At 31.3% G+C, this 24,846-nt stretch overlaps 1 protein-coding gene across 2 annotated transcripts in view; it reads left to right on the forward strand.

Annotated features, from left to right (window-relative positions):
• Window positions 1-639: 639 nt before the first annotated feature.
• LOC108903632 (neurotrimin-like) overlaps window positions 640-24,846 on the forward strand; it is a 360,822-nt gene continuing 336,615 nt past the window's right edge. For both annotated transcript variants that reach the window (XM_018705868.1, XM_018705869.1), the window contains exon 1: window positions 640-821. In XM_018705868.1, the coding sequence (XP_018561384.1) occupies window positions 722-821 (100 nt within the window). In that variant the 5' untranslated portion in view covers window positions 640-721. The remainder of the gene's footprint in view (window positions 822-24,846) is intronic.

Consider the following 24,846-nt stretch of genomic DNA (forward strand, 5'->3'; position numbering starts at 1 on the left):
TGCGATAAAATACATGTATTTCAGCAGTTCCAAAACAGTTTTAAACACATTTTTAATTAGCCTTTTCTCTATGACCTTAAACTTCCGATACAAGTTTGTGACATCAGTTAAATCCGTTGTTGCCCCTTTTTCACCCCTTTAAATTTGTGACATAAGTTCATTAACACCCTGTATATCTTGTGGAAAAATCTCGAAAATTCACTATTTAATCCGAAGTATTGGCGTTCTTGATTTATTTTGCGCCGCGATATTTCGTTGCATTGATTGCGGTGGGACTTGTTGAATTTAAAAAAGTTGTAAAACTGGAAAATACATACGCTGCAGAGAAAAATGGACTGGGAGCAAGTAATAGGAGCAATTGCTGCAGTCGCGTTCGCAATTGGTTTCACGTGCTTACCAGAATAGCAGAATGTTCATTTGGTGCATTTCTTACCTGTGTTTTACAATTCTAATTACATATCTTACATGTCCTGGGCCCTCCCATGTGCCGTCTTTTGATTTTCCTATTGGTTTATGGTATCTCATTGTGGTTTGCCATTGGTTCCGGCAAGGGTTTAGGTTAAATGAGCGCATGACTGAAGGTACAACTTGAAAACGTTCGTGGAACTGTCAGTGTTACTCCGACAGTCGCGAGTAAAGTTAGTGACGATCTATCGCTCGAAGTCGACCCCACGAGGTTTGTTTTAGTTCAAGTATACGCGCGCGAAGTCGGAGTTGGGAAATGTGCCACGCCAGAATGCACTGTTTACTCGAGGGCCTCATCGTCTTCGAACTGTTGTGCTTGTCCTTAGGTGCATCCTCCACCGGGGCTACTTCCAACGGTGAGTTTTAAAGCACTAGGACCTGCAGGTCTACTACAAATTTAGCTACTTGGCGTAGGTGACCAATCAAACGAAGCTTAAACCATCGGAAACATATTTTTTTAAATTAAAATCGCGACATCCCTATTCTACGGTGAAATATCATTACCGAGACAAATTCACCACACTTCTGAATATCTTTTAGAGATCTTTAGTGCTTGTGGTTACTTGAAATAATCACATACGGTATTAGGAAAATAAGTTGTAGAATTTGTGTTTTAAAAATATGTTTCTAACTCGTGTTCACTGTTCAATGTGAAATTAAAAAAAATTGAATTGGAGAAAAATTTGAGATTAAGAATACATTTACTTAAATTTGAATAAAATCTGTATAAGGTATATTAGAATATAAAACTGTCTCAATTTCTTTCAATTTTATGTCGAATCAAATGCCTCTTTCTCATTTAATAAATATTGGCGAAGTAAATTTATATGAAAATCGTATGGAGTTTTTAATTTTTTATGAGAAAATGATTAATCTGATACTAATAACTCCGGAAAGGCGCCTATAAATATAAATTAGTTGTCCCACATATAATATTAATATAAAACAAAGTGTCGCACCATCTGGGTCCGACCATCTGTTAGATATTACTTGTATTAGCACAAGTTTACAAGAAAATAAAGCCGACTTATTCAATTTATCATCCTACTGCTTTGATATTCTACAAAGCATATCTGAATTTGTGGCCTATTAGACCTAGAAATACTTGGAAGTTTATATCGTAATTGATTATGCGAAAAATAACTTCTCTAACGTTTCGAATTTTATTTAAGTAGTTTTATAAGCGAAACAATCTATAAAATAGAAATATTCATAACATATACGCATATTTCAAGAATATCGAAATTATTATTTGAAGAAAATATGACTGTAATGCATTTTATACATGTTCAATAGAATTTTTAACATCAACAGGGTCCACCTTATTAGTAACAATTCTTTTTCAAAGTACAGGATATGTCAAAGTCGATAGTATGGGTGTATTGTGAGGATATAAAAAATTTAAATAAAATTTGGGACACTTGGTGTTAAATGGGATGAGGTAAGCTCCATTTTCATTCGAAAGTATTATATCACCAATTATATTTTTTCCAGTTAAAAAGCTATTTTTTCTAATAAACTTTTATTAGAGAAATTTTTCTGTATTACTTCCCATTTAAATAGCAAAAACAAATATCGCCCTAAAGAGTTTCAAAAGAAATACCGATGATGCCGCGCCATTCATTTACTCCAAAATGGCCATGGTTTTGGACTGGATATACAATGTGGGGATTTTCAATGGACCAGTATAGTGTTCATTGCGCCTATTCGACAAAACATTACTGACAAACCGACTTTCGTTGGTCCAAAGAACGTGCCGAAAAAGGTTCTGATCAACAGTTTCTACATTTACTACAATTCGAGCTATAAGATTAAGTCTGTTTTCAATGTGACGCTCAGGGAAATACTCCAAATTGTGAATTTTGTAGGCATGATACCGACTCGTCCTTAAAATTCGTTGTTCGGCTGATTTATCCAAGTTCAATTCCGGGTTAGCCTGCTCTATAGAATTTCGTTGATATTTTTCGAAATACTGTAACAGTCCTGCTGTTTCTTACCTTTCGGTCAATTATTTGATTTTTCTGAACAGAAAATGCAGCTTCATTTCGTCGCAAGGTCGCCTCCAATCTTGTAAAGGTTCTATGATCAGGAATGAGGCGCTCTGGATACCTTTCTCGATATAATTCTACTTGAATTTTTTTTAATCGTCATAAATTAGCAACATATCCACTTTTTCTGAATGAGAAAACACTTTGTAAGCACAAGAATTATATGTTTGACGTTCGTATTGAGTAATGACAAGTATTTTGTGATATTTATGCACGTTAAACAACGAACATTCAATTATTTTCCAAGGACTACTTGATCCTTCCACCGCTAATGTGATTTTTAGGTGGTATTTCTTTGACACTCTTTAGGACGATATTGCTTATAACTTTTAAACGGGAAGTAATACAGAAAAATTTCTCTAATACAAGTTTATTAGAAAAAAGAGAGCTTTTTAACAGGAAAAAAAAATTTGGGTATGTTTCTGGAAAAAACATAATTGATGATGTCATTAGTCGTTTCTGTCAAATCCCAAAGATAATACTTTAGATGGAAAATAGAGCTTATAGACCAGGGTCGATAATTTTTTAAACAAAAAAAAATTATAGTAGGATGAAACCCATTGGAAAAGAAAGAGAATATAACAGAAATGAAAGGAAAAATAATTTACGGGCGATCTGAGGTCGGGAAGGGGTAGGGGGTGAGTTTTTAAGGGTAAAAAACGGTTTCCCTTGATTTCCAGAAAAACTACAAGTCTTATGGAAAAAAGTTAAATGGCAAAGTTGTAGGTAATAAAAAGATCTACAACTTTTGTATTTACACTTTTTTCACATAACCTCAAAATTTATGTGAAAAATTCAAATAACCAAGTTTTTGGTTTTTTATTTTTATCTTTTACAAACAAATTTTTTTTTTCACGAAATTTGGTGAAAACTTACCTATTTATGTCCCAAACACGCTGTAATTTTTTTGATTTGAAATATTTATTTTTTCACCTTATTTTTACTTAATATCGAAAAAGCACCCTAATTTTCAATCGAAAATTCTCACGTCAAAATATCTGCTTTTTTAAAAACGTCGGTGGGCTTTTTCTTCGTTGAAATCTCTACTTTCTGATGGTGTAAAAAAATATATACATTACTATGGTAAGTTTTCTCAGGAAATGCAAAGAAACGAACTAGAATCCGAAAATTTTTTTCTAATCATTATGTACAATTTTGAGCTATTTATTAAAATTTACACTTTAATTACTCGAAAAACGTAAGATTCCATGTTACATTGATAAACAAAAAAATTACAAGTCGAAATATACTATTATAATTAACAACCAAATAAGTTAATAAAGTTAATATTTAATAAGACATCTACAATATTTTGAGAAAGTTGTAGAATCTTCTTTCGTTTCTTTGCATTTCCTGAGAAAACTTACCATAGTAATGTATATTTTTTTTAACCATCAGAAAGTAGAGATTACAACGAAGAAAAAGCCCACCGACGTTTTTAAAAAAGCAGATATTTTGACGTGAGAATTTTCGATTGAAAATTAGGGTGCTTTTTCGATATTAAGTAAAAATAAGGTGAAAAAATAAATATTTCAAATCAAAAAAATTACAGCGTGTTTGGGACATAAATAGGTAAGTTTTCACCAAATTTCGTGAAAAAAAAATTTTTTTGTAAAAGATAAAAATAAAAAACCAAAAACTTGGTTATTTGAATTTTTCACATAAATTTTGAGGTTATGTGAAAAAAGTGTAAATACAAAAGTTGTAGATCTTTTTATTACCTACAACTTTGCCATTTAACTTTTTTCCATAAGACTTGTAGTTTTTCCGGAAATCAAGGTAAACCGTTTTTTACCCTTAAAAACTCACCCCCTTCCCCTTCCCGACCACAGATCGCCCGTAAATTATTTTTCTTTTCATTTCTGTTATATTCTCTTCCTTTTCCAATGGGTTTCATCCTACTATAATTTTTTTTTCACTTTTTACCATTTTTGAAGGCTTAAGCACTGGTCTATTATTTCATCCCATTTAACACCACGCGTCCCAAATTTTATTTAAATTGTTTAAAAGGTTTATATTGTCGATTATTTTACTCAAAAAGTGCTAAAAGTACGATATTACATATTTCTGTATAACCAATTCAAAACTTATTTCGACAATATATAGGAGGTTAGTCAACCGAAAGTTGAACAACTGAATAACTATCTCTTAAAAGTCTGCAAAAATATAATACAGGATATTTTTCTCAAAAAAATCAGTTTAGTTATTAGTACCATATATCTTTTTAAATTGATGTTCAATTGTTTTTTTAATTATCCTATATTCTGATGCCGCAGGACATTTTACATTTTGTCCTATTCAAATATTTTAACGGCAAGGGAGTAAATTGCAATTAAAAGAGAACTATGAAAATTACCACTCCGGTAACTTTGTTATTTTTAACTTTAGGAGGAAATGTTTGTTATAAAACTTATAGAGTTCGTTTAAGGCTTCATGAATTCATTTTTAGAAGAAGAAAAAACAAATGAACGTTACATTGAGAGTATTTAAATAAAACAGTTTTATTTGTTTTTAACTTGAGCCCATATGAACGCCAAGCCATGTGTTTTTCTACCTCGGGTATCCAATGCGGATAATTTCAAGAAAGTGGCGCAGGGGTCTTCTTGAAATTCAATTTTAACAAATACAATCCGTACGATAATTGTTGAGATTGAATTTCAAGAAGACCTCTGCGTAACTTTCTTGGAATTAACCGCGTTCAACACCCGACGTAGAAGGACATTGGCGGCGTGGCGTCCACCGTAGCAGCTTACAGTGCGTACTGCGTTTTGCAGTTATGCGGCGGCTACACGACAGCGACTTGCCTGCACGGTATGATTTGCGCAATAAACACGGAATACTGTGTTGTGGCCACACGATGCAGGTAAAACCCTGCAGGCTGCAGACACTGCAGGCAGCAATCAGTACGTTTCTCAGGAATATGTATCCAAGCGAAGAATTTTTGGTATTATACTGAATTACTAGGATTGGTGATCCCTTCATAAACCGACAAAATACTGTAATGCGCGAATCTATGTACATATGTACAGTGTGTTTCACTTAAAGTCGGGACACCTCCGTATTTAGGAAAAAGGCCTACTTTTTGATATTATATTTTTTGACATGTGATCTTTTCTACGGCCTACTATCATTAAGAAAAGACCCTCAAAAATTAAAAAACATATTAGGCATTTTTTTAAGAAAGAAATGGATAGCATTTTCGATTTGATCACACCTCAAAACTCTAAATACAAAATTTCATTATTATAGCTTTTACAGGGTGTTCACAAAATAGGTGCAAACTTCGAAAAATTCCACGTATTGCAGAGTGTCCTGTATTAAGAGTGGAAAATATTTTCAAGATATTTTTCATAATTTTATTAACCGAAAGTATATCCATGCAGTTTCATTGATTTCACTCATACAGGGTGCTCACAATAGGACAAGCAAATTATATATATTTTTTATTATACCAGAAATGAGTTTCACAACAAAATAATATTTAAATATTACTGTTTTCTGTTAGTCCACATAATTTGGTATGCACTGTTCAATTCGTCTCATCTTATTTCTAATAACTCTCCTCAACTGATGTGGTGTTATTTGTCGACATGTTTGTCTATTACATAAAAATCAAGTGGCGTCAAGTCTGGAGCTCTTGACGGCCACTCAGCTAACGGACTGTTGCGACCTATCCACTTTCTCGGGAAATACTCATTCAACCAATGACGTACCTACTATTACCGCATTATGAATAAGTGCTCCATATAATTGAAGGTAGAGGTTCTGTCTTACATGAAGAGGAAATACATGTACTGAATCCCAGAAATCATTATTTAAAAAATTCATAAAAATCTCGCGTTTAGATTAACGCAAAAAAAGAAGGGCCTAATTATTTGATCACATAAAATCCTGCAAAACACGTTAAATTTTTAATTAAGATTTATGTAATATAATTAGACAAGCATGTCGACAAATAACACTACATCAGTTGAGAAAAGTTATTAAAAATAAGAGGAGACGAATTGAAGAGTGAATGATGGACTAATAGAAAATAGTAATACATATTTAAATATTATTTCGTTGTGAAACTCATTTCTGGTACTTATAATAAAAGATATAGATAATTTGGCTGTCCTATTGTGAGCATCCTGTATGAGTAAAATCAATGAAACTGCATGGATATACCTTGAAAATATTTTTCACTGTTAATACAGGACACTTTGCAATAAGTGAAATGTTTCGAAGTTTGCACCTATTTTGTGAACACCCTGTAAAAGCTATAATAATGAAACTTTGTATTTAGGGTTTTGAGGTGTGATCAAATCGAAAATGCTATCCATTTTTTCTTAAAAAATTGCCTAATATGTTTTTTAATTTTTGAGGGTATTTTCTTAATGATATTAGGCCGTAGAAAAGATCACATGTCAAAAAATATAATATTCAAAATTAGGCCTTTGTGAGTACTACCACATAAAAAAAAGAATTTTGGAAATCGGCCAACGCCATCCTAAATACGGAGGTGTCCCGACTTTAAGTGAAACACACTGTATATATCTCCTCATGAAAGATTGAGTTGGTACTCTCAGATATTTGGCTACAGGGAGATCATATAGAGATTTAAGGTTTTCTGCCGCAATTTCTCTTAACTGAACACCGTGCGCCGTCCACACGCTCAAATTTTACCGTGCAAACCGAATTTGCACAAACAAAATCTTCAGCAACTCGAAGTTTACGCAAGCCGCGCTTTTTAGTTTGTGCGAGATAACGTTTTGCCGGCCACACGTACGGGCTTCCCGATACAAACTGGTTTGTGCAGGCAAGCGCGCGGTAAAACCTGTATGTGTGGCCGGCCCATTATAAAGGCGTGTTTCTTCGTAAGTGTATCGTACTGTGCATTTCCAGTGTATTTTCTTAAAAGAAAATAACGTCTTAACGTGTATAATTATTTTAATACGATTTTTCCAAATGAAAATAATATACAATTAAAAAACCGTGTTGTAGCTGCCGTGTTTAGCCACTATATGGAAAGAAATAAAAATACATTTTAATCCAAAAAATCTATTTCATATACAGGATGTCCTGGTACTTGATACAAAAAAGTCGAGTACAAATAGATTAGTTCAAAATAATATCAGTTCTTCATATAATTTTTTTATACGGACCTCCGTTAAGAAGTTACGGGCCCTAAAAGATGAAATTTAAAGTTATTTTTATTTACAGTCTCTAAACTATTAACTTCAGCATGTTGCAAATTTGGTAATCGATAACAAATACGTACAGCTTGTTTTTGATGTTGTAAGTGAAACTTCGTTATGCCCAGAAGGCCAGGGACGGACTATGCCCAATGGTTAACTACCCAGAATTTTTATATAGATGACGATCGCAATCTGCCTCTATAAAAAATAAGTTACCTGAACAATTTGCCAACGTTCTTAACCTCTTGGTTCAACTCGGTAAAATTAACAGTTTAGGAAATATTTGTGATTTTATGTCACAGTGCACATCGAGCGGCGCCTCCACCATTTTTTGTTTTTAATTTTTAATTGGACATAATTACTACTACATATTTTTAAAATAAGAGCCTAGAAATTCTTACTGTCTGCTAATGTAATTTTCACTAACAAAATTTGACAAACGCTTTTTACACATAACACAAAATAGAAAAACAAAACAAGAATAAGTTAAGTTAAAAAAATAATTTAAAAGAAAGAAGCTATCAAATTTTATTAGTGAAAATACAATAGCAGACAGTAAGATTTTCTAGGCTCTTTATTTTAAAAATATGTACGGTTCTAACATAGTAATAATGTTCTATTAAATAAAAACAAATAATGGTGGAGGCGCCGCGTCATGCACAAACCACATACTCTCTCTTAAAGCGAGTGGTACATCATCAAGAAGCCCGTTTAAATTATGTTGAAGAAAGTTTAAATAATGAGGTTTAATTAGATTGGGTAGTAATTCAAAAGGTCCTAACAGAAATTAAACCACATCAAATATTCACCTTAAACTCATGCTGAAAATGTCTTTCTTTTACAGCATGCGTATTTTCTTTCCAATTGAAAATTCCCGGTGTCGCCTCATCGGTAAATAGAATCCTATTGAGGAAATCTGGGTTTTCCGTTTGCATATTTTGTATAAACTGAGCAAATTGTAGGCGAGCTAGTAAATCTCGAGGCAATAACTGCTGAACCGGAGTATAAAGATATGGTTGTACTATTTCATTTTTCAAAATTCTACAAATAGACGATTGGCTTACCCCCGTTGCCGCACTTGACTGACGAGTACTCATATCGCAATTTTCCGAAACACGAATTAAAATTTCCTCTTCTTCATCGACTGTGATAGATTTTGGAGTACCATGGTTACTTTTTGATCGAGAAGATCTAGATTCGTCTAAGCGGTTACAAAGATTTCTGAATAGTTTATAATTAGGTTGCAATCTATTTGGGTACAATTGTACACATCTTCGGGCCACCGCATGTCCATTAAAGTTAGTCTGCGCAAAAACAAATCATATCACGCATCTCACTATTGCAAAAATTATTATGTTGTGGCATTTTTTTATCACTAACTAATAATTTTGCACGAATAACAAATCGCACGCACGCAAAATACGCCAATAATTATTGACATGAAAATTTGACACAAGCCTACTTAGAAAACAAATAGCAATATCAGCGCCTGAAAGAAAATCACCACGAAATACATTGAAACTTTTAAATGCAAATAACTCAGAAACCGATAAAGTTAAGCCACCTAAACAAGAGTACATTTTTTATGTAGAATTAAACGTTCTTTTTTAAACATAGTTCAACATATAAAAAAAATATGTTTTGATTTACCTAAAGAGTACGGTGAAACTAGCGCCCTCTAGGAGCAACGTCAAACTAAGCTTCAAATTCGTAATTATCACACCAAAAAACCCAACACTAGCAATTTTCAGAGTCATGCTATCAAAACTTTCTCAATTATTGAGAAATTTCAGAATAAAATTTAAACCTTGTATTTCTTAAACCAGCGACATTTGTATAAGTCATGATAAGCTCAAACATAATATTTTTGTGTCTAGTATCTCCAGCTTAGTGTTAACCCATTCTTTCTGACTCACCCTGTATACTTCAAATTTCAAGGCACGCCCCCCTGCCACGGTAAATTGTTACAGTAGTTCCGATGACAGAACTTTATTGGCTTATTCTTTTCTTGAAATTCTATCGCAACAAATATTGTAAGGACTGCATTTACCAGATATTGCTAGACTGTATATTTTAAAGAATTTCATTTTTTAAACAGAACACTGTATTTTTATGTCTCTAATATCTGCAAGTTCTCAATTCAGTAATATCATAATGTCATAATTTTGCAATATAATTGAGCAAAATGTAAAGTCTCACAGTCTTCAGATGAATTTAAATGTTTCCTTTTAAGACAACTTAATTTAAATTTAAAAATAACATAACAAGGGTGCACTTGTAGGTAGGAATGACAGTAATGTCGATATGAATTAGAAAGTTTTATCTAAAAAAAAACTAAAATGTATATTTATATCAGAAAACCCAAATAATATACTGATGTAAGTACATAAAACAGATTGAATTATCTAAATGTCGGCTTAAAAGCATATTTTAGATGTCAATTCTCTCTACAGGATTTTTTTTTTACAATAAAGGCACTTAATTTTAATTTAATGCTAATTCAGCAGATCTGGGCAAAATACTTTCAAACTGTATTTTAAAATACTTAAAAACAAAATACTTCTTTGGCAAAGTATTTTAAATATGATTTTAAAATAGTATTTTTGGTATATTGAATATTAAATACAGGGCGTTTCACATAAAAACCCACACAGAATAGGGACATATCGGGGAACATGTCTCAATAGTATTTAAATTACTTTTAGACAATTTTAAAATACAAAATACTTTATAAAAGTATTTGAAATACAAAATATTTTTGGGGTTATAACAAAAGTATTTTAATTACAAAATACAAAATACTATTTTATATTTAAAATACTATTTGGTATTTTTTGCCAAAATACCAGCTCTGTAATTTAGCACCTAAGAAATTTGTATACAGGGTTAAGCAATTTGTGATATATTTCCTTAATATACCATATTCCGAAAACGCTTAGTTTCCGATCTACAGGGTGTTATAGTTTTAATAAAAAAAATGCAAATTTTTAAATATTTTTAAAATTTTACAGGCTTTGACAGTTAACAACAATACGATAAAAATCTATCCAAAGACGTGCCTGTGCGCACGCCACTGGTCAAAGCTTGTAAAATTTCATTAAAATATTCTGAACGGTTTCCGCAATGTACTATAACCTGCAAGGAATGCATCGACTTACCAAACACCCTGTATATTGGATTTTTGTAAGCGTTTTTTTATCAACGATCTTGAATTTTAAACTATGATTAGTTGGGACAAATATTTGATCTATATTTTCTAACGTACATACAATTTTAGACATTTCAAAATTCTTAATAGGTGTTGCTTTATCTAAAAATCCTGCTGAGGTCCTACAAATGCTCTTTCCGGCTGTAACCCTGTACTTTCCCTGCAAAAAAATGTGTTTACAGCACAATATCCGTACCGTTGCCTATTATATTCTTAATTGAAATTAGATTACGGCTACCGCTCCAAAAGCAATTAGTTTAATAACCGTTATTACCAATGTATGCTTGTTTCAGACAGTGCATTACTTAGATTAAGTTTCATTATGCAGTTACGGAGTTAATTCACTAATGTGTTCAGCATATGCCAAAGAACAATTAATTTTGATCACATCTGAGACGCTACAGCTCGAAAAAAATTGATAGCGCATCCCATCAGGATAAGTACTGGTATCAATTAATTTGAAATATTTTTGTAACCGAGACGTCTTAACGATGTGATATTGTGTTATTGCAGAGCACGTCCCCATGTCGAGAATTTCCAAGAGACGTTCGCGTCCTCGCCTTGCGGAATTATGTTCACTTATTCCCGCAGACGCTTTCAGCCCTTTTAATTTTTTGAAGCGACGCTGATGACTTCCTACGATTTGAACTTCCCTTATTTCTTGTAAGTCAACAAACGTTTCATCGACCTGAACGTTTAGAATGACAAGTGGAGGCTGTATCGAACACGGGGCGGCTTTGCGAAAGTTTCCACTTCCCAATTTTAAAGATACACAGGTGACGTTATCTCGTATTCTGGAAGATATAGATATTATTTTTTATCCTTGTTCGCGACGGAATTCCCAGGCAGCCCACCAGTCATAAACGATTCCCATAGGTGCTCTTACTGCGCGCCTACTCCATCATTTTGCGAAATCACATTTTTGCACCACAAACTTTTGAATTTTACAGCTGCTTAATTTTTCCAGTGCGTTTTTTTTACAAACATAACGCTCCCGAACGTGAACAGAACAAGACAATCTTTACGTCAATGTGAACTTCCTTACACGGTGAACCTAAAAACTCGACCGCGAAACAATCTGAAATATAACGTACCTTGCGAAGTCATTTTATTACAAAATGTCGACACGTGTATTTTAAAATACTTTGTAAATTGTCAATAATTACCTTTATAACAATTGTCACTTTTAAATAGCATTGATTGACGTATAAAACAAATTAAATTAGCAGTTTTACATAAGAATCATTTGTGCCAAGTGACACAAAATTGTGGCGTTCATAATTTACCGGTAGTTAAAAGTGATAATTATCCATAAATGTCGGTTTAAATTAAGTGCTGTTAAACACAAATGTCACATAAAAATGACACTTACGCATAATTGATAGCTCACGACATTAATATCAATTTAAATAAGTATCGTAAATCATTAGTACATAGTTAAAAGGTGTAAAATTATCTGTATATTTCACATATCTAAAGATGCTATTTTAAAGCATCAACAAATTTTAATTTAAAATGCTAATTATATGTGAGTAGCGCTTTACATTTGCAATTACACTTAACATTTACATCAAAGTGCCACCTATACACAACAGTTCAAAATGTCAGCTATACATACATGCAAAATTTAAACCGATGTTCATAAATCAAAAGCAGTTGTAATTATACATACGTCAGCCTAATGATAATTGTACTTAAAGTGCCAATACAAGACAGCAATTATACATGACTGTCACTTTAAATTTACAACTATACATCAGTAACATGTGTTCATAAATCATAAGTAGTTGAAAGTTATTACCTATATATTAGTTATATATATAATGGCAAATGTACGTACAAAAGTACTGTTTTAAAGTGCCAATAGCAATTTTACATTACTATCACTTTAAATTTGCAATTATGCATAAGTAACATGTGTTTATAAATCAATAGTAGTAAAAGTTGTAATTATCTATGTGTCAGTTATATCTGAGAATAATTGTACACAGAAAAGTACTGTTTTAAAGTACAAAATGGCGATTATACATAACTGTCACTTTAAATTTGCAATTATATGTATAAGTGACATGCCTTTAGGAATCAAAAGTAGTTAAATGTTGTAATTGTTCATGACTCATATATCTGTAAGGATAATTATGCAAACAAAAGTACTGTTTTAAAGTGCCAATACAAAATGGCGATTATACATAATTGTCACTTTACATTTGAAATTAACGTGTTTATAAATCAATAGTAGTAAAAGTTGTAATTATCTATGTGTCGGTTATATCTGAGGATAATTGAACACAGAAAAGTACCGTTTTAAAGTGCCCATACAAAATGGCGATTATACATAACTGTCACTTTAAATTTGCAATAAGTATAGCATTTGTTGATAAATCAATAGTATTGAACAGTTGTAATTATCCATGTATCAGTTATATTTAACGGTAGTTTTACTGTTTTAAAGTGGCAATGCAAAATAGCAATTATACAAGACTGTCACTTTAAATTTGCAATTATACATAAGTAATATGCCTTCATGAATAAAAAATAATTAAAAGTTGTAATTATCCATGTGTCAGTTATATCGAAAGATGATTGTACACAAAAAGTACTGTTTTAAAGTGCTACTACAAAATGGCGATTATACATAACTATCACTTTAAATTTGCATTACATTACATAAACAAACACATGAATGTACTTGTACTTATCCATGTCACAGTTATATCCAACGGTAATCGTATGCACAAAAGTACTGTTTTAAAGTAGCAATACAAAATAGCAATTATATCTGGCTGTCACTTTAAATTTGCAATTATACATAAGCAACAGGCCCTCATAAATCATATGTAAATAAAAGTTATAATTATCCATATGTCAATTATATTTAATGGTAATAGTATGTTTTAAAGTGCTAATACAAAATGACGATTATACATGACTGTCACTTTAAATTTGCAATTATGCGTAAGTAACATATCTTCATGAATGAATTAAAAGTTGTATTTATACAAATAATGTCAGTGCAATTACACCCACAAAAGTGTTATTTTAAAGTGTCAGTCTAAAATGATGATTATGAGTGCTATTTTAAATTGGCAATTATACATAAGTGCCAATTTAAAGTGACAAGTGCGATTATATAATGCTTTCAAATTAATGTGCCGTTTATACATAGTTGTTCAAAATGTTAGTTATGAATAAAAGCCAAATTGAGTATTCAGTAAACAATAGTTATAAATGTTCATCCAGCTAGCAATAAACTGCCACTTTAAAGTGACAAAACTGCATATATTATATTATACATAACTGTCAGATTAAAGTACTATTATACATAATTATATACAAAATATTTACTGTATAATTAATGTGTTTGTTGTTTGATACAGAAATGCAATTATTTCCCGATTCGCTGTGAGATTTTAAAGCAGAAACGAGCGTATAAATTTTGTATCCTTCTGCGAAATTCATGAGGGCGTTGCTGAAAAATTTAGGAACTCACCCCGTATGCGACCGAGCCTCAGTATCTGGTTTATAAATATGATTTCCGACAGGGAAGCCTTTTGATTTATTTGCCGCTTTGACGAGGAATTTATATAGTTACATGTTCCCTGAATTTACAAAAAGGTTTTAAACCATGTGCATTAAGAACACTTGATTTTATACATCAAGCTATCATAAAAAAGTATTTAACAGATGCGCGGACCCCGCAACACATAAATTATCCAACTTCAACCGCTAGGAGCTTGGAATATTAGATTTTTATGTGAGTTAAAGCTAATTGGGACACCATTCCATGGGTATGTTAATTAGTTGATTAATTTACGCTCTAAATGATTACAGAATTATTGTCCATATAAACATTTGCCGACTGTTTTAGGTTCCCTATTTTCTACAAATAATAAACGGATTAATTAATTAAACTACACAAAAAAGGGATCATGTCATGGATGATTCAACTCGAAATTAATTTTCGGGGCTTTGATGTCATTTTTCTGAATGCTGTCCATCCAAATTGTACAGGGCGAGATATAAGACCTTGCCAAGTAGAATAACACCAAATCTAATATTTCGATACTTGAAAAAGTCGCATTCGTTCGTAAATTAAAAAAAAAATCGTTTGACATTCCTGATTTACAAGTAGATGGAAGATGAGAAAGTATGATATACTTGCTGTATGTGAAAAACATTTGAGGGAGGGTCAGAGCACCCAGTCCACGAGAAGTTGAACACATTAAGATAATTAAATAGTGCTTTCCCTTAAAGTCTACGTGTGGTACTTTGATTTCGTTGGAAGAGCTGTACATATTTCTAAAGACATTTTTGTACACATGGATGATATTTTTATATCTATATCCACACCAATGGAAACGCAAGTAATTTTAAAAATTACTTCGGAAGCATATGCTCGCAAACATATGAAAGTGACTCTAAACATGATGATACTACAAAGCCATTTGTAATTTTACATAAAAAATGGTGATATATAAGTTAAAAGCCTTGAAGATATCTCAATAAAGAAACGAAACGTCGATATTCATAAAAAGATATGTATTCTTATACACCATACTAACTACTATCCCCTCTTCATTTTGCTATAATTAACACCAAAAATATTTGGAAAGAAATTAGGATCGTAGCTTCGAAACAATCATGTTTAAAAAAAAGGCAGAGTATTATACAAGGTTAGTCAAAAGTATGGAAACCCCCAAATATCTCAGCGGGAAAGCATTTTTATGATAAATGGTGAGGACAAAAGTATCAGCATCAAATCGGTTTTTTAAATGGCGACCCTCTTTTTCGACCCCGTAAATGGCAAGAGCAGAAAATTCTGCATCCGAATATGACATTGACCGTGACCTCAAGGTCGATGATCAAGGTCAGTTCAAGGTCAAATGTTGATTTTTACTGTAATTTTTACTCCTTAGTGACCTTGATCTTGAGGTTACTAAAAAATTGTGAATACCTTCTATTCCATCGGCGAAAATTAAAAATGACAGCCGAAATAATCACTTGATCTCTACCCGACCTTGACTCTTGACCTTAAGGTCACGTTTAAAATCATAATAACATGTAGAATTTTACGCTCTCATATTTCTTGCGTCGAAATAAGGGGTCGCTACTCCAAAAATCGTTATGACCTTGACATGTCTTTTCGACTTTGACCTCAAGATCAAGGAGCACCATCAGGTATCTACTCAAAGACTGTCACGCTCTCTGATTCCGTAGTTATAAATAAAAAAACACAGTACAAAATCAACATTTGACCTTGAACTGACCTTGACCATTGACCTTGAGGTTAGGGTCAAATTCTTATTCAGATGCAAAATTTTCTGCTCTTTCCATTTCCGGGGTCGAAAAGGAGGGTTGCCATTTGAAAAACCGACTTGATCTTGATATGACCTTGAACCTCAAGATCAAGGTTACCATCGGATGCGCCGTGAAGAATGCTGACACTTTTGTCCTCACCATTAATCCCAAAAATTCTTTCTCGCTAGACTCTTGGTGATTTCCATACTTTTGACTAACCCTGTATAATAAAAATATTAAATCAAAATATTTTAATACTTCTTTTAACCAAACTTATAAGGTTGATATAAATCCTAAATTTGTTTTCTATGGTTATGGATAGTTTTCAGAAAATAGAATTTATTAGATAGTTTTAATAAATTCGAGCAAGTATTATAAACAAGACTACATTGTGCTTTCTCTGTAAAATTACAATGTAATTATACAAATGACTGTAAATATACTTTGCAATTTACAAGCAATTATAAAAATTACGTTGTAAAAATACTATTTGTGTTGTATAATCACAAAGTAATATTACAAATTCGAAAAGTTTAACCATGGGACTTTCTAGTTTATTTCACAATCAAAAAGAAAATTACAATTTTCTTTATCTTTGTCGATAAGAAATCATTTTATAAATACAATATGGTTCTACAATTAATATTTGCAAAATTCGTCTAAAGGCGACAAAATGACCAAATATGAAGAATAATAAAAAAACGATTTTCGTCAAGAAACGAAGATATTTTTCTTATTTTCGTCATATTTTCTTTACTTTGCCGACGGATGCAAATCAAATCGTAGGCACTGTTGTTCTAGACTGAATAATTATTTGCTTAAGAATTACGCGACTCTGCCTCAATATTCAAGTCAAACTACTATTTATTACCCCACCAATACTACTCGTGTTCCTTCCAACTGGGAACTTAACGTTTGCATTTGCTTCTTGTACAAAGGTAATGCATTACCGCTGCTTCGATGCAGCGAAAGGGTTGACGGAAACCATAAATGGAATGACGCTGATATCGGCGACAATCTCGCTTTTATCTGTACGGCAAGGCAATAGTCCCAGAAGGGTTGACAACGTTTCTGCATCTCCCAAGATGACTCACTGTGTTTCTCGTCTATTTAACAGAGTATATTTTTTCACAGATACGTGGTCTTTCATTAGATCCAAAATTCAAAAACAATTTATGTTGCATTTAAGTCAAAATAATTGCTTGAAATAACAACTAGTTTTTTTTTGTATACTCAGTGTTGTCATTAACAATCAGCCAGAGGCTATCGATGTATTTTTGTGGTGGGTGGAATCTAACAAATTGTGTGCTTCATCATTGACGCTAGCAATACTATTAACTTACAGGGTGTGGCGTGTATAATCTTCTTACAGCTTCCTGATGATGTTTGTAATAGAAAAGTCTTATACGAAAAAGTTATATCTTCGCGTTTTTTTTGTAAATTAAAGTTCATTTATTCAACGAAAATGAAGGCCGACTAATTTGATCCATAATTGAACTTTAATTTACGAAAAAAAAAACGCAAAAATAGAACTTTTTCGTATAAGACTATTCTATTACAAATATCGTTAGGAAGTTGTAGTTTATTTTTTATAGATTATACACGGAACACCCTGTAGAAAGGAAAAAGCACAGGGCCCAAAACAGAGCCCTGGGGCACTCCCATATTTATATCAACAGTATCTGACTTGTAGTATTCCTACTCTAATGATTAATACTCACGTACTGACTTCTCACTCTTTTAAAATTTTTGAAACGTTTAGGACCTAAGTTGAGCTTTTTTCGTATTGTACATGCAAAACAATTTCGGCTTCCTGAAATATCCCATCCTGAAAATGAATATCCCGTTGGTGGGAGCCTGGAATTTCCAAGTGGCTTTAAAAACTGAAGTAATAATTCGGAAACAAAAACTTTACAATAAGCAAACCGTTGTTAAGTTTCGGCCATGATAATTAAAGGAGTAGAATTACCAAGAACTTAAATTTTGCTTTCCATTCTGACAAAATTAAATTACTTTATTATTCTGAACGTGGAATTTGAAGTACGATTACATTATTTTATAAACGCCGAGCGTCCCGAAACGTACGTACTTTTAACTCGACATGATTTTAACCTGCTTTGCACAAAAAGGCGCACTTATACGTGTTTTAAATAACGAATAATGCGTTTTCGACCCTCACAGCTAAATCTGATAGCCCAATTGCCCTGTCAAAAGGATATACATAACCGACTGTACAGGAAACGCTTCTTTTTATGAGGCGTTTAGTCACGGTAAAAAACTAATAACGACAGATAATCGGCTTGAAAATTACGGATTTTTCTCATTTTATAAACTCTGTCATATATAAAAGGTTTGTTATATTTTTAACACCCTGTACAAACACTAGATCATTAGTTATTTTGACGACACAGCGGGTAATGTGAAATTACATTATACAGGGTGTTCAACCTAAGAGGGATTCTTCTGTAACTATGTAACTGTAAAATTTATTTATAAAAAATGATTTTAATAAAAGTTGTCTGGAATCATGTGAGTCATGTAAAGAAAATATTTTTAGCTTTACAGACCGTCCGTTTATAAATAAATAGCTATAGCGAGATTCTTCGTATGAATTGAAAGCAGAGAAAAATCTGGAATACGTTTTTTGGTGTCCTCTATAATATCGAACAAAAATTGTGAGGGTACACCTTTTAGTTATTGCAAAAAAAAATTGTTTATATCCTGCCCAGACCCTCCGTTTATAAATAAATTGCTGTAGCGAGATTCTTCCCATGAATTGAAAGAAGAGAAAAATCTGGAATACGTTTTTAAGTGTCCTCTATAATATCAAACAAAAAGTGTCAGGGTACACCTTTCTCGTTATTGCAAAAAATTGTGCCTAGATCGTCTGTTTATAAATAAATAGCTGTAGCGAGATTCGTACCACGAATTGAAATCAGAGAAAATTTAGTATCAATTTAATTAATTCTGATAGTTGCAAAGAAAGTCTTGTCGAAACTTTTGTTCCATTTTATTTACGGTATAATAAATTGGGAAAGTTACTTGCCCTCAAATTGAAGTTAAACTTTTAATCGTAAGCAAGTACTTTAAGAAATCGTTTATGTTTGATTTCAGTTATATTAAACAACTTTTTTGGATCCATGTTAGTGAAAGGAAATCTTAAGAACATCCATATAGTAAGCTATACTCATTATCAGATGAAATATGATCTATTTTTTGAAGAGGTAGTTTACTTTTATGGTTTTCGTTTAAGTGGCGAGTTAAATTATTTAATTGCCAGTTGATAATTCGAGTTCCNATGAATTGAAAGCAGAGAAAAATCTGGAATACGTTTTTTGGTGTCCTCTATAATATCGAACAAAAATTGTGAGGGTACACCTTTTAGTTATTGCAAAAAAAAATTGTTTATATCCTGCCCAGACCCTCCGTTTATAAATAAATTGCTGTAGCGAGATTCTTCCCATGAATTGAAAGAAGAGAAAAATCTGGAATACGTTTTTAAGTGTCCTCTATAATATCAAACAAAAAGTGTCAGGGTACACCTTTCTCGTTATTGAAAAAAATTGTGCCTAGATCGTCTGTTTATAAATAAATAGCTGTAGCGAGATTCGTACCACGAATTGAAATCAGAGAAAATTTAGTATCAATTTAATTAATTCTGATAGTTGCAAAGAAAGTCTTGTCGAAACTTTTGTTGCATTTTATTTACGGTATAATAAATTGGGAAAGTTACTTGCCCTCAAATTGAAGTTAAACTTTTAATCGTAAGCAAGTACTTTAAGAAATCGTTTATGTTTGATTTCAGTTATATTAAACAACTTTTTTGGATCCATGTTAGTGAAAGGAAATCTTAAGAACATCCATATAGTAAGCTATACTCATTATCAGATGAAATATGATCTATTTTTTGAAGAGGTAGTTTACTTTTATGGTTTTCGTTTAAGTGGCGAGTTAAATTATTTAATTGCCAGTTGATAATTCGAGTTCCGGCGGTGTTAAATGATAAAAAATGGGTTTTGTGTTGTGAGATAATTAGTGTAAGATAAAGTAATGTGAAATAGACGATTATAAGGCCATTAATTTAAGGAGAAGCATTAAGCGGCATTAAATGACACTGTCCATGAAAGTAGAGGATTAACATAGTAAATGGTTGAATGCTGAGCAAAAGAAAGGCAGATAAAACCGAAATGGAGGGGCGTTATTTATTCTTATCATCACAATGTATCGTATCGGAAAGATTTTCCAGAATAAAATTCGGAACGATTTAGAGTTACCAAACTTATATAAACTTATTTTCACAGTTCAGTTTTTACCACTTTCCATGATATTCAACTTTACCGGATTGAATCCTTATAGGAATTTTATTCCTAACCGACGAACTGTGTATAATTTTTCATTTTAATATCACACTTTTCGTCACAGACAAATAACATCGTAAAATACACAAACATTTCCATGTAAAATTACACCATATTATTGGTTAGTTTAACGTTATATAGTGTCCCTGTAAAATTGATTTACACAAGTAAAATTACATTAACCGCGTTTGTCAATCATTTAAAAAGTAAATTTACTTATGAAAACAGTTCACTGTAATTTCACACTTACATTTTATACACATTTCACAATGTAATAGTACAACGGAAATTGGTTCACACAAATAAAATTATATTATCCTAGTTGATTTAAAAAAGAAAGAAATTTCGTACTATTTTTGTATATTTATAAAATACAATATTAATACATTTCTAGGATATTCAACTTTACCGGATTGAATCCTTATAAGAATTTTATTCCTAACCGACGAACTGTGTATAATTTTTCATTTTAATATCACGCTTTTCGTCACAGACAAATAACATCGCAAAATACACAAACATTTCCATGTAAAATTACACTAGATTATTGGTTAGTTTAATGTTACATAACATCCATGTAAAGTTGATTTACACAAGTAAAATTACATTAATCGCGTTTGTCAATCATTTAAAAAGTAAATTTACTTATGAAAACAGTTCACTGTAATTTCACACTTACGTTTTATACACATTTCAAAATGTAATAGTGAAACGAATAGTACATGAAGTAAATCAAAATTTATGTTTATATTTTCATATAAAATTACTTATATTCATGTAAAATTGGTTCACACAAATAAAATTATATTATCCACGTTATTTCTGATCTTCGTAATTTATTTAAAAATACAGAAAGAAATTTCATACTATTTTTGTATATTTATAAAATATAATACTAATACATTTCCATGATATTCAACTTTACCGGACTGAATCCTTATAGGAATTTGATTCCTAATCGACGATCTGTCTATAATTTTTCACTTTAATATCACATTTTTCGTCACTGACAAATAACATCGTAAAATACACAAACATATTCATGTAAAATTACACCAGATTATAGGTTAGTTTAACGTTACATAGTGTCCCTGTAAAATTGATTTACACAAGTAAAATTACATTAACCACGTTTGTCAATCATTTAAAAAGTAAACTTACTTAAGAAAATAATTCATTGTAATTTCACATTTACATTTTATACACATTGCACAATAGTGCAACGGAAAAGGTAACAACGCACCATAAGAAGTAAATGAACTTAAAAATACGAAGTAGTATTTTATTTACATCTTTCACATATTTATAAAATACAGTATGTGATACAGTTACACAGTTCAGATAAAAATTATCAGAATTTATTTTTATATTTTCATAAAATTTGTATGTGAAATTACATATATTCATGTAAAATTGATTGACACAAATAAATCATATTAACCACGTTGACTTAAAAAGTAAACTTACATGCAAACTTCTAACCTAGTTGGTTGTAATCAAAACAGTGTTATAATTTCATATTATATTAATATATTTATAAAATGCGATCTTATTACATTTATTTTAAAATTAAGAATGTAATTTTACACTTTTATATATAATTTAAATTAAATTTACAAGAAAACATGTAATTTAACTGAATGAACCAAAAAAGTTCACTGTAATTTCTCAGTTAATGGTTATTTTTTATTAAACTATTCGTGCCTAGCAAAAATTGCACACAGAAAGTAGCATATAAGTAAAAAATACACATCACTATATTACGAACTTCAATTGAAGATGCAAGAAGGGGATAGGTCAATTATTTCTTTCATATTTCTGCAGATATAGGTTTAAAAATGTGCTCTTTTCGTCTGGTGCAAATATGGAATCTGTGGGGTTAATAGAAAATGAACTATGGAAGATAAAATCACTTATCCCGTTTATTTATGGTTTATTGTGTTCGTACATTGTTTTACATCCATCTAAAACTGTTTCTCTTAATAAAAAATGATCGAAATTGTTATAAATTTACTTTAACTCGTAAACAATTATATACAACGTGTTTTAAAATAGTGTACCAAACTTAGATAGTTGCTAATGCCTCCATATGTCAAAACAAAAACCTAAATTTATTTCGTAAACGCCCAGTGTATATTTTAGAGCGCATAGAACTTAATCGTTCTTGATTGCTCCTGGGTTCTAAATAAATAATATCGCTTTGTCCATTATTCATCATCTTTATAAAAGTATTTTATGTGCTATCGCCTGCAATTTGAAGTTCTCTATTTAAATTTTTAAATTGGTTGATAAAGGGGATCTATGTACGTGTACTGGAAAAGTATAAAACATATTCAATTTAAAACAAAGTATAAACGTAACTAACAATCAGCCCAGCATGTGGAAATTATTTCACTGGTAAAGTGTAATTAACAATTATATTCGCTCACGGCATGAAAGATGCGCTATTTAAATAAGTGGTTCTGTAAAATTTTATTTTAATACTTTCCTCACAATAATTTGCAGTTAACATTGGGAATGCAGTTTAGCTGGCCTGGTCTCTTTGCCTTTGTTGGTGGTAAAAGGGGCTCAAAATATAACAACTAAGTATACTCGTGTCTGAATTTGCATACTTCAAAACGACAGACGAACAAATATACGATCGAATAAGGAAAGGTTACAAATGAATAGAACAAAGCATTGATCATCAGTTTTATTTAAAAATAACATTATTTCACCAAATATATTTCCGTAATTTGCTAATTAAAGTAAATAATTTGCCGGAGATAAAATGAATTTGCAACTATACATAATAAACACATTTTTAATTGTATATTTAATTATAGGAGAGGTTTACGTTTCACACAATATTTAACAGTTCAGTATCAATTATTATCAATGTGTATAATTAGCGAAAATAGATACCACTGACTTTTGCCACAATAACATGACAATAAAATAATTAATTAATAAAAAAAAACTTTATTAGTTGAGCATTGCAATTATAACGAAATATGTTTAACAATTTTGGGCTATTTCTTTAACTGGACCCACCTGACATTATCTGAGCTTGGTACCGAGATGTCTGTGATTTATTTTACGAGTTGGGAAAAAGGGAGCGACTAATTTTAAAACTAAATATGGTTCGCTGGGAAACCAATAACTCCGTTCGATTAAATATGAGTCGGACCTTCGACTTCAATTTCCATGTAAATTATGTAATTGTAATATTTTATGTAAATCGCCACAAACCGTAATAACTTTTTTGATATGTGGTTCCACATAATGCCTCCCCTGTGTATAGTCAGATGGCACGTTCGAAAATGACGTTACTTATAAGGGTGACATATTTAGTTCTGATTCATTACCCACCGATAAGCTAGGGTAGGTCCTAACCACCCCTAATCAACGTATGGTAGGGGAAATATTACACATTGCTAAATAATGTATAATGCGAAATTAGGGACCTTGTCACTTTCTAGATTTCCAGCCACATGTATACTTATTTTGACTAAACTCGTTTTGTTGAAGTTGAAAAAGTCACTATTTGTAAAAAGTGATATTAAAGAAAAATATACTATGGGCTGCTAACGGGCAGGATTTAATCCTAACAGATTTTCTATTTGTTTCTTAAAATATAAGAGAAATAACAAGAGTATGTAAAGATATTCTGTAAAATTATTATACTTACGTATGTATTTTTTTTGTAAAATTACAGTTGTATATATAATCGCAAATAAGATTACAAATACAAATGCTACAGAGACAAGTGGAAGTGGAATCATACCAGTTGTTGTTATTTTAGTACAAAGAAACAAGTAAATAGTTATTATTAAAGGTAGAAATTCTAAATGTATCAAGCAATTTGCAGAACGAATGTAATTTTATTGGAAAAATTACAATTATGTATATAATCGCAAATACCATTACAAATACAAGTAGTGCAACGATGATAGTTTGTTGTTTTAATACAAAGAAACAAGTAAATAGTTCCAGAACGCATGTAATTTTATTGTAAAAATTACAGTTGTGTATGTGATTGGTAACACGATTACAAATGCAAAAATTACAGAGATAATAGTGAAATTCAACCAGTTTCTTATTATTTTACTACAAAGAAACAAGTTGTTGTCATTTAAAGGCAGAAGTTTTAAGTTTCATTAAAATTACTTTGGACTTTGGCAAGTTTATCAAGCAATTTTCAAAAATGTAATTTTAATGTAAATTGTATATATATTAGGAAATACGATTACAAATACAGGTACTACAGAGTTCCAGAACGGATTGTAAAATTAAATTTTTGTGTATAATTG

The sequence above is a fragment of the Anoplophora glabripennis genome, unplaced genomic scaffold, assembly GCF_000390285.2.
Source record: "Anoplophora glabripennis isolate ALB-LARVAE unplaced genomic scaffold, Agla_2.0 scaffold93, whole genome shotgun sequence".
Taxonomy (NCBI): Eukaryota; Metazoa; Arthropoda; class Insecta; order Coleoptera; family Cerambycidae; genus Anoplophora; species Anoplophora glabripennis.